Source organism: Fukomys damarensis, unplaced genomic scaffold, assembly GCF_012274545.1.
Source record: "Fukomys damarensis isolate Sample0158 unplaced genomic scaffold, DMR_v1.0_HiC HiC_scaffold_33, whole genome shotgun sequence".
Taxonomy (NCBI): Eukaryota; Metazoa; Chordata; class Mammalia; order Rodentia; family Bathyergidae; genus Fukomys; species Fukomys damarensis.
The window spans coordinates 27,716,648-27,728,614 of NW_022900945.1; the positions used below are offsets into that span (position 1 = coordinate 27,716,648).

Genomic DNA, 11,967 nt, shown 5'->3' on the forward strand with positions numbered 1-11,967 from the left:
ATTATTCCTGGCAGGGCACTGCCTGACCAGACACCTGCTTTTGAACTCTCTCATGTGGGGCTCAAGTCCTTTGTGCCAGAAAGCCCATATGAACAGGAACTCAAGGTCATGGCTAGTGCAGACCTCTGTGAGATTTTGTTTTGCTCTTTTGCAAGGTTCAGCCTCTCCGGCATCAGCACAGATTCACTATGACAAATAAAACTGACCAAATAAACCAACTGGGGGTCTGTTGCCTTTAATGTCTCACAAATGGCTACGGTTCTCGTTTCTTTCAGATTCCCATTTTTATGGGAACACCAAATTTGGTTTGCTCATTCTTCCTTATAAGGAAGTTACATTGAACATTTCATGTTTAGAGTTTGATTGACAATGCTTATAAATCTTTTGTGCAAAGGAACAAAATGGACTTGAAATTCATGAATAGCTGAATGGTTAACCGTCTTTGGTCATTTTTGTGCTAGCCCATTGTTTTGGGGGACTACTTCCAGGTGAGCATGCTATCTAGATGTTTCCATGGTGACAAAAGGCTGGCCTTTCACGTTGGGAAGTGAAAGCAGTTTGTGTCCCAGCTAGATGCTAAGAAGCTCATTTTCATCTCATTAGAGTCTTCTTTCTAGAGGGTGACAGAACAAGATTGTTGGGCTGCATCTGAATGGAATCTCACTGCTCCTAATTCTAGAGCTAGCAAACTTGACTACCCTCAGCAGTATGAAGTCCATAGGCACAGTCTCTACAAAGGAGCTAGAAACCAAAAGCTAGACCCAGTTGTTGCCCCCAAAGAGCTGCCAGTCCAGAGACCTCATTCCACTTCTCTCTCTCCCTTTCATTACCCTTTTGTCTAATTTGCTTTCAACACAATCATGCAAAGACTCTTTTTTCTCTTAATGTTCACCTACAACTCTCACCAAATCTGTACTAGATTGCAGTATTTCTCCCTTCGTGAGGCTGCATCCCTGCCCATTGCCATGGGACTTGTGGTGCCTCTCAGTAGGTAGAGTAGTGTCAGGCTTCCTCACATCCCATGCTGGGGCCAACGGCATGTGGACAGAAGTGAAAATGGGCCAGTATGGAACAGAAGGTTTAAAAGGTGGCATAAAGCTTGAAGCTAGAGCTGCCTGCTTCTACCCTTTGTTTTTCCTTCTGTCCTGATCCAAAGAGACTTCTCCTTTGTCTTGGGTCCTGCAATCAGATGGCATTACAAACAACTACAGCCAGTCTGTAGTTGCCAAAATGTGGTACAAGTGAAAAATAAAAGTATGTTGATATAAGCCATGGAGAATTTTAGGGCTATTTGTTACTACAGCAGAGCTGACTAAAGTAAACACCAGATCATAAATAATAAATGGAAGCTATAACAAATACAACAGTCTCAATTCCCAAGTCACCTTTATTTCTGTAAAAGTATATAGAATAAATTATCTCAATATATACAAACAGAATTTATATAAATAGAAAATTCTAATATACAAAACCTTTTAAAAATTACATAAATATGTTAGCCATAGTAGCTTTACGTACCTTAAATCATAAACTTTATGTAGTTTCTGTCACTAGTAGTCTTATAAAAATATATAGTTAGCTGTCAGATGTTTAATAAACACCATTTAAGTCAGTTAAAGTGCTGAACTGAAAGGTACCCAAAATACATGTCTCCTGTATTTAACACAATATAAAAGTTTGCCAATTAATCTGAACTTCCAAGAGCACTCCTAGAAAAAAAAAAGAACCTAAACACCATATTATAAAAGAACAGATGTACATTAGAAGTCTACCCAATTTCCATTTTGTTTTCCAATAGCATTTGAAGTCAGCCTCTTGAAAGTTCTCCCAAAGTTCACCACAGATATTTTAAGGCACTGTTCAATTGTTTTTGCCTTGATGGCCTAGTTTCTTTCTGAGTGCAGAATATACAATCTAAGGCATGATATGTGCAAAAGGTACCATAGTGTATAGTGTTAAAAATTAAAACAACCTGGAATTGGTTGTACTATTTGTTACATTCCAAAGTGAGTGACGTTGATATCAATATCACAGCGCTGACTGTAATAACAGGTTACATAAGGAGGTTTCTTAAACCCACAGGGCTCCATGTTCTGTGTGGTTGCACAGGTTCTCCGAGACATTCTTGGTCCTAATGCAATGCAGCATGTGCAGGAGTGTGCAGCTCCAACTGCACTTCCTCTATGCAATGCTCAGTGGTGAGCCTTCCTTCCCACTCTGCCCTGCTTTGGCCTTTCTGCACTTGTGCAGAGACAGGGACAGGATGAGGGCAATGATGATGATCAGAATCACTGCTACCACGATGAGGAACATTTCTGAAAAACAAAAGGTACCGAATCAACTTGGAATGCTCGGATCCCATTTACCAGTAGGCAGAACCACCGACACGACTCCAAATCACACCATCCAGCCTTTGTGCAATTTGAAATTTCTTTCACTCTTGCCCCCAAATTTACATGGGGAACAATCTGTCAAACTCTACATATTTTAGAGAAACTGATAATGGTTAGAAGTACCGAGTGAGCTAGGAAAGAACATGTCATTAGAAGTAAGAACAGCTGTTGGAAAGGTGGCTGAAGATGTCACTGAGTTTGATGACAGTGATTTCAGCAGAAGATGAATGGCAAGGGAAAAGAGATGCAAAACGCTATCAGAATGAGGTGAGGAAAAGACTGTGACTGGCAGATGCAGTGTGGTGACTTCCCGGTGGGGTTCACCTCTGAAATACTTCTCAGAGGACACACTTCAGCAAGCAAAGAAAAGACAGGGAGAAACCTGGCTGTACACAAAGGTAGAGGTGGCAAAATTAGAGCAGGTTGCATTTTTTCTATTTTCCTAATTTTTTGTTTTATTAGCACCTCTTTGAAATCCATGCAGTTTACAATTATCTTGGGGAGTGGTTACATGTATGTACCACAGCTTGTTTTTTTTTTAATCCTTTCCCCCTTTCCTCCTCTATAGTGGGTTTTAAACACTGAACATGAGTGCTGAGAGTAGAATGTCCCAGAGGGGTGCAGGACCAAAGGGAAAATGTCAACAGCAATAAAAGGAGTGAACATTCTTATTTGTTACTTATAGTTAGGCCAACACGTTGATTTCTATTGTTACAATTTTGTCAGGACATGTAATTGTCTATTTTTGTGCATGTCTACTTTTTACATTTGCTTTTCTCCTTTATTCTACACAAGAATAAAAGCATCTTGGAATAAGAATAAGCATCTTGGGAAAATTTTAAGATTTGTTCACTAACAAATATTCATGCTTGGTAGGGTTGGAACTCAGTAAAAGGTTATTTTTTTAGAAAATTTTATTTAAAAGTATTTTTATATTTTAAAACCTTGTCTTAACAGAGAAGTGGGTCGCCATGATTGTCCTCTGTTCATGAGAATACTTAATGCACTTTCCCTGTGAGGCTGGAGAAAGACTCACACTTGCAGCCTCTGGCAATGTATGAAAAGCAGAGCACGTATCTGAACACTACGCATGTCCATGTGCACACACACGTAACCCCTGTGGTAACAGTTCATCGTGGTGGGTACATGAGCTGGTCCATCAACTACTTCCTCAAGGATCAGAGCATCAGCAGGAAAAAAGCCCAGAGAAAGCTGTGTCTTGAAGCTAAATCCTAAATATAAAATAAGCCCAGGGCTCCAGAGAGTTCAGCACACAAAAGGTACTCAGGGAAACACTTGTAAAAGCAAGGGAATCACAATGAATCATTTCCAAAGGCCCAGGTCTTAAGAGAACACAAAACCCTAACACGATCAAGGTCCTTTCTCCCTGCAGGTTTAACAAAAGAGTACATCTTGGTTCTGAGATAGGGTATCCAAAGCTCCCAGATGAAGGACTGATAGGCCACTTACGTCTGAATACACCTTTCTCTTGCCTTGTACACTGAATGGTGCTTTCTGGACTCTTCTTGTTAGCTTTTCTGGATGGAGTCTCAGCTTGAACAAGGAAACAGTAATCTTGTCCTTTATCTACATCAACCAAAAACTCATTTGTATTTGTCGTGGCTGTTTTCTGTGAAAAGATAAAGAGTTCTTGGTTCATCTGGGCTGCATGTGAATTCTTTTCCTTTTTATTAAGTCGCTTTGGAAGTAAAAACCTGGGCACCAAGAAATCCCGTGTGTACACAGCTGACACATGAAGAGTTGCAAGTGACATGGCTGATCAATTACTACTGATATCTACTAAGGGTGCCTTTTGCAAGAGTGAAAAGATCCAATTTAGGAAGGGTTAACCCAATTTAGCCCCTTTAAAAAATACCTTCAGGAAAAGAAAGAAGGAAGGTTTAATTATTAAACAGAAAGTAAGTTTTGGGGCTGGGGATGTACTCAGTGACAAGAGCATTTGTGTAGCGTGTGTAATGATTTACAGCTTCATACAAAAAAGAAAGGGAAGGAAAGAAAGGGGAAGGGGAAAGGGAGGGGAGGGAAGAGAAGAGACTAAATTTCATCTCTCGGACAGGACTCCAAAAGATTATAATGTCCCAACTCTTGGCTGAGAAACCTGGGGGCCCTGGGAGTTTTTGTGCCCAGTCACAAGGCAGCTCGGTCATGGGCAGAACCAGGACCTGTTGTCCTGCCCCTTCCCACTGTACCATGGTACATGCTCAATCACCCCGTTCTGCTATGTCTGAAGTGGGGAAGAAGTGGGCTGTAAAAGTCAAGGATCCCAATTTAAACAAGGTATAAAAACAAATGAAAAGAACCTCACCTTCCCCGTAGTTGAAGCTCTCCAATAATAAAGTGTATAACTTAAGCTTTTGCCAAAAACATCCCGAAGCCTTAGTAGAGTGCCATTGCCTCTGGCTAACGTCTGTGTATCCTGTACTGTCACATTCAGTTTTGTTCCAACTTGTTTAAAACTCTGAATTTTTGGCTGTCCAAGCTTTGCTGAAATGTGGAAAACGGGCTTAGTTGGAACCAAAGAATTCTATCCAGAGTAAACTTTATTTAGTTATCACAGTTAACAACTCCATCATGTCTCATAGAAAACACTGGCACAGAATCAACACTGAGCTAGCAATAGCCATGGTGGCCTTAGAGCAAGAACCTAAGACAAACCAGGGCAGTGCTGTCCAAGGGGAATATGATAGGAGCCTCAGACAAACTGTTAAATTTCTGCATAGTTACATTAAAAAAAATAAAAGAACAGGTGAAGTCAATTTTAATAATAAACTTTAACCCAATTATATGTAAAATATTATCACTTTAACATGTAAGTATATAAACACTGTTTGAGATACTTTACATTTTTCAAAATCCAGTATGTATTTTATACTTACAATATTTGTCATATTTCAAGTGGTCCATGGCCACGTGTGGTTAATAGCCATCAGACTGAACAGTGCAGTTGTACAACACTCTATATTTTATGCACAATAACTTGCGGGCTCTGGGAAAGCCCAGGAAATGTCCTCAGTACATCAAGAAATCAGTTGTTATGGTTTGATCTTGGCAATGACTCCATTTTATCGCATGTGCTTTGGTGGAATGACAGTAAAAACTAATCCCAAGCATTTACCATTCTATGCAAGCCACAGGGCGAAGTATGGGTGATAATGTATGCACAGACACAAAATATACGTACAAAATATATTCTCTTGTGAGCTGGCAAAAGGTTTGAACTGGAGTACAAAAACTCAAGAATTATAAGAGGAAATCATGAAGATATCATCGACTAGGGGGGAACAACTATCAATGATCCTGCAAGTACTGGAGGTGGCTGCCAGGGTAGCTACCTTTTAGCCCAGTGCCAGAGTGACACAAGGTGGAAACACCAAGGAGACTGAAGAGAAGGTCCTGTCAATGGGCAGCTGGGAAGGCGGCCACACTTTCCTGGGTACTCGTTGGGTAAAGGAGATACTGTGAAGCGCGTGGATGTCTCCCCACCCAAAGCTTTCCTTCTAACCATCAGGACTTAATGTGAGAGACGGAGTCCACGCTCTTAATATGCCGCATGTGCTCACTTAAAATACTAGTTCAGAATCACAGTTCTGACAAAGAAATTTGAGTTGCCTACTTAGTAGGATCTCTGCATTCCCTCGTTAGATCCTGGGACCAGCAAAGCTAAGGAGTAGGAGGAACATGGAGCATTCCACATCGTGAGAACCAGCACAGGGAAGAAAGCTGAGAACTGGGAGGTGCTGGCACACCATGGGACTCAAATCAAGTTCAGGTAACTGAAAAGGTCAGAGAGCCTACTTATAGGCTCAGGGGGAAACTGTGGGCTTCTCTATGGATTGGGGACCATTTTGGAAAAATCCTAGACTGAGATTTGTGGTCTGATGCAGGACAGCAAGTTCAGCAGATGTAATGAATATGGGGGAAAGCTGAGGACCCCCCCCCCAACATATTTCACGCACTAGAAGGGGAACTGAGGGCAGAGGAGTGGAGAGTCATTTGATGAGACTATTATCGACTCTGAAGTTCACATTCTGGAAGACTCCTACTGCACCTGAATGAGTGAAGAGGAGTGAGGCACTTAAGAGTTTCTGAGAAAGGTCTGTATGGATCTATGCATTAGATTAACGGCCCCTGGGGGTTGGTTACAAGGCACAAGAACACTGAGAAGCTTAGAGCAACAAAAACGAAAGTATTACAAACTGAGCTACTTACTCTCCAGGTAAGGTGTAAACTCTGGTGAATTCCTATAGAGAGGATCCCCAACAAAACCGGTGTTATTTGAGTTCTTGGGCAAGAGGGAAAGGACCCTTGCGGAGTACGTCTGGTACACATCCTGAGTAATCTCATCGGTGAGATCACACTCTGTATCTGTTATGGAGAAGCATTTGCTTTTCCAGTCTCCTAATGCAGAGCTAAAGAAAGGAAGGAAGAAAAAGAAATGGCAGGTTGTAAGCTTCATCCAACAAGACAGACTGTTTGTGATTGTGGTGGTCTGTACTAGGCATGAGAGCATCCCCAGTCAGTCTTGAGGAGGCACTCTCTATGCTGAGTGCATAAGGTGCATGCACGCGTGCGTTCCCCACAGCAACCTAAGAGCAGGCTCAGTAATATCCCCGACTTTACAGATAAGGCAACTAAGACCCACCTGCTATCACAGTCTATTTACTATATCATATCATGTACTATGTAGAATGGATTAGCCTCCCGAATAGCTGGTACTACAGGCATGGCAGGCACCACTGTGTCCAGTTTATTCTAGGCCTTTTAAGCAGGTATTTCATTTAATATAATTCTTCTAAGAAGTTGCTAGACTTTTTTTTTTTTTTTTACATGTAGATTTGGAGGCTCACAAACGAAAGGTCACGTGACTAAAAAGGGGAATTGCTGTCTGTTTGCTTTGTAACACTGCATGCTAGACGTAAATATGAGGTGTGAATACATCCCACCAAAGATTTTAGAATAACAATACAGGTTGTATTAGCCTAACAAAATCTGACACTCCAAGGAAATGATTTCAAGAACTTCTGCTGAAAATGAAATTCTTCTAAAGGATGAAAACAATCACAGGTTGTGTCACTGCCACTTGATCCACACATTCAGGTTCCATGCAAAGTGACCAGCTCACTGCTCTGGTGTTCAGTGTTATCCTGTCAGAGTACAGCCCATCACTCAAGGGCAGGCTCCAATCCTGCTTCTTTCAGGAGTCTCCACATTACCTTAGCACTCATCTCTCCCTTTTTTGTCACCCAGCCCCAAATTGACACGAAAGCCCTTAATATAGCATGCTATCTTTGTACCAAGGGTCTTTGCTCTTGTGCTCTCTGCCATGCAGCAGGGCTGTAGGGCTTTGCTACATGTGAGATATTTGTCTACTTTTATAGGATGAATAAACACAGCATAGGGTGAGGGTCTCCTTATAAATTCAGTTGTCTAAATCAATGCCCAACAGCCATAACTGTATATTCTTTAAAACTCTGAACAAAATAACCAGCCTAAAAGGATCTAGGTAAGCACATTCTTTATTCTAAAATTCACAAACTAAGACTGACACTGGGATATTTTAGTTTCTTATGTTTTACATTTTTTTCTGTGATAAACACAGAGAAGCTATTGTGGTCCAGAATGACTAACATATTTCTTTATTATATCTCTTCCATGACAAAAAGTGAATGGGAACTTGATTCCTCCACCACTATGGCAAAGAAATTGTTCAGTGGCCAGGCTCTGCAGTGGGCACAAACTTCTGCAAGATGCTGTATCTGGTTCCTTCCAGCTCATAAGCAGAGACCACAGGCCCTATGGCAAAATTTAGCAGGAGTGTCTGTATCATTCTAAGTAGTGAAATTGTATCAACAGGTGACAAAGGGGCAATTCTCTAGTAAGAGGCACTGTCAACAGCATTAGCACTTTAAAAACCATCAAGATTTCTGAACGTAATACAAACCCTCAGATTTGCAAATAATAAAAGTTCCTCTTGAATTACTAAAAACTTTCCAATAGAATATATACTGTCACTAATTTAGCTGGCAGGTTTTCTGGAAGCTTTGTAAATTTGGCTTTAGAATAGAGAACATTCCATGGAGTCAGTATTACAGGTGATGATTGGGTACTTAGGCTTGAGCCAAGAACACCTCCCAGCTGAAACCCACTTCCTTGGGGGAAATGCATCGTGAGGGGTTGCAGTGGTGAGGGTAGTGGGTGGAAAAGGGGGCGTAGGTTAGGAAAAACAAGGAGGGAAGGAGGTCCACAGAGGAGACAGGTGCCAAGGCTTTCCTCTGTCTCCTAGCACCTGGTTCGCTTGAAGAGGTGGCAGCACAGGGTACTGAGGAGACCGTGGTTCTAGTCATTACAGACTCTTACTTTCCAGAGCAAATTTCTTTACCTAGAGAATGACTGCTACAATCCTCTCAGCCCAGAAATCCCCGGAGAACAGTATGGTCTCAGGCAGAGGCTGATGGGTGTGATTTGAGGCCCTTCAGCTCAGCAGCAAGAGCATGGGGAAATCATCCTGGCTTACAGGGAACCAACCCATACACATATTTCCATTTGTTGTTGAAACACAATGAATGTATTTAGGAGGCCAGCATGCCTTCTAAAATCTAACAGTCACTATCCAGAAAGAAAGTGTGTCTCAAGGTAAATTTCAGATCTGTATCAAAGAAAATTACTAATTCTCAACTTTTAAAATCTGAATTCACCAAGTTTATCCATAATTGTAATACTGTAATCATGATCTCAGGCTATGAAATTTCTCCCCCCCTATATCTAGATATATATGATATATTATATACATAATTATTTATATCTGCACATATATAATTAGCAATTAGAATTAGTAATTATTTTCTTTAATACAGACATAAAGTTTACCTTAGGAAATACTTTTCATACACACAAGCGCACACACAGAAAAAGGGATACACACACACACACACACACACACATACATATGGATGTGTGCACACACACAAATCCTCTTCCCAGTTGGTTTGACAACAGTTATAGAGTTCATTTTGAAAAATAAGAATGACCACCTAAAAGACCCACCCTATTCCTACAAGTTGCATTCAGTATAAAAGGTTTGACACAAGCTAAAATAACAGAACAGCAAAACACGATTGGCCAGTAATACTTTTTTGTGTGTGTATTCAATTAATGTTAAAATAATTTCTCCAGAGCAGGGGATTTAGCTCAGTGGCTCTGCCGCCTGCCTTGCAAGCACAAGGTCCTGAGTTCAATCCCTGGTTCTCTAGTCACTGTACTCTGTTTCTTAGGATCTCTACCAAGCCTCCAAGAACATTTCAGAAACCAAAAGCTTGCCAAGAATATGGCACAAACCATCAAGGAAAACATGTTACACACTCTGGACACTGAGACTGATTATGCTGAATGATTGGCGCCTGGGGAGAACAGAGCTGTCAAGCAGAGATGAGGCTTCAATGAACAAACCACCCCCAGACAGAGGAGGCTATAGATGATGGAGTTGCTCTCTGGTATTTCTGCACTCTTCCCTGAGTCAGGAATTGGCTTCCTCTGAGATCATGTATACAACCAAATTTTAATGCAGAGCCCAAAGATGAATGAATCAAACACTGCTTAAGGGCAATGTATATATTGGAATTCCTCTCTGATTCTTGCCTAACATGTTCAGTGTAGCTCACAGTCTAGACAGCTTGGCAGAGGAAAAAGGATGTTTGTCCTTAAATGAGCTTAGTTGCTACTGATCCCAATGCATTCTATCAGCGCCTGCTTATGAGGATTCACCTCAACTCACCTCAGCTTATACTCCATTTACAGATTTTCCCATCATTTCCAAAAAGAGTTAAGATGTTATACCAACTTAAGGTCTAGAAATGTCGAAGGCTTGACAGAACTAGACACTGGACAGCAAATTACCATAAATGCTCTCTTCTTTGTTGTTGGCTAAATAATTTCATCCAACAATCAGATTTAAAAATATCCATATTCAGCACAAGGAACTAGAAACATCAAAAACCTCAATTCATTCTCTCCCTTTCTCTCTTTCCCTTTCTCTCTTTTGGACCTAGCTTACCTTATCTGAACAGTGTAGACATAATTGATGGGTTTGGGTTTCCACTCCAAAATTGTCTTGAAATTAGTTGATCTCCAAGTTAAATTATATGCTCTAACTGGAGTGCCTTCGAACAACAGAGAAACAGCTATTATTACATGCACTTCTCAGCCTATGACTTTGTGCTGAAGTATACACCTCATCAGCCTCCCATCACCATAAACTTTACATTTTTGTTTTCAATCACAAAAGCTTTGCTACTGAATTATTAATAGAAAAAAATCTTCAAGGTTTTCCTACAGCCAGAATATCCTCCTAGCAAGATCCACCCTGTAATTCAGGGAAACGGGTAAGGAGCTGAAATCCTTGTTTGCTGTTATTCCTGAGGAAAACCCTGAACGACTTGGCCAAGGAGAAGCACAGCCCAGGAGCCATGAACGCCACAGGGCATCTAGGAAGGTCAGGACTCAGGCTCAGCTTATGTTGGAAGGCTGGCTAGAAGGTTTTCAATAAGTTAGGAAAAGGACAAATGCCTGAGTGAGGAGAGTTAGGGATGCATACAAACGAAAAAAGTCAACGTGACCTTTTCCACTTTTACCTAAAACGTCTTTTACACTGAAACTTCCACGGAGACCAAGGTGGACCAGTGTGGCCCTTCACACGGTTAGTTAGATGTGTTCGGTTAAAAGCCTTCACCATTCTTAGGTCTCAGTCTCTGCTTAGGTCAAACACCAAAGAGGCCTGGAGCCTGAACAGTGTGGTCCAATCGAAGCAACATTTTGCAACAAGATTGTTTCTACCCAAATCTAAAAGATCACCGAGACTAGGGATGTTCTTTATTAAAGGAAAAGGCCCACGTGAAAGATAATGTCCAAGCTGTTCAGGGCACGCGGAGCTGTGCAGATATGGATCCACTTCCCACCACCTTCAAGGTCACAGTTCTGTGGAAAGCTCTTTCCTCAAAGTTAAAGCGGGAGCCAAGAATCCACTTATGCAACAACGGGTGCACCTAGCAAACATCCCTAACAGAAGGGGCAGCAGGTTTTCCGGCCTCGATACCTCCCGCAACTCCCGCCCGCCCTTGCGCCTCACAGCACGAGTTCATTCAAACGCACCCAGGTAAAGCTCTGGGGAACCACGGGGGGCGCGAAGAACCAGGGCACCCCGCTGTCAGCCAGCACCGGTCCCTTTCTCCCACGGGCCCTTTCTTCCCGAACAGGTGCCACTCACCTTCAGCACGGGCCACCCGGGCCAGGACCCAGCCGAGCAGGAGCGTCCGAGCGACCGCGGTCTGGAAGCGCGGGAGCTGGAGCCAGGCAGGGGTCGTCATGTCCACGAGCTGGCGGCGAGGTCGTTCGGATTCCGCGGTGCCTCGGAGGCTGGGGAGTTTGGGCTGCAGTTACCCCGGGGCGCAAGAGAGTGTTGGAGGAGCCCAGAATCCGTCGGAGCCCCTGGCCCGAGCGCTATAAAAGGCGGCGCGCACAACCGCGCCTCTCAGCTCTGGCGCCCGCTCCCGGCGCCGCC

The 11,967-nt window shown here is 42.4% G+C and overlaps 1 protein-coding gene across 1 annotated transcript; it reads right to left on the minus strand.

The window, feature by feature from the left end:
- Window positions 1–1,509: 1,509 nt before the first annotated feature.
- Window positions 1,510–11,961, minus strand: F3 (coagulation factor III, tissue factor). The gene is made up of 6 exons (XM_010608034.2): window positions 11,674–11,961; window positions 10,465–10,570; window positions 6,624–6,823; window positions 4,720–4,898; window positions 3,864–4,023; window positions 1,510–2,315 (listed from the first exon to the last, which is right to left on the minus strand). Exons 1-6 carry the CDS (start codon window positions 11,771–11,773, stop codon window positions 2,182–2,184), a joined length of 879 nt encoding a protein of 292 aa, XP_010606336.1. The 5' UTR covers window positions 11,774–11,961; the 3' UTR covers window positions 1,510–2,181.
- Between the last annotated feature and the right edge of the window lie 6 nt (window positions 11,962–11,967).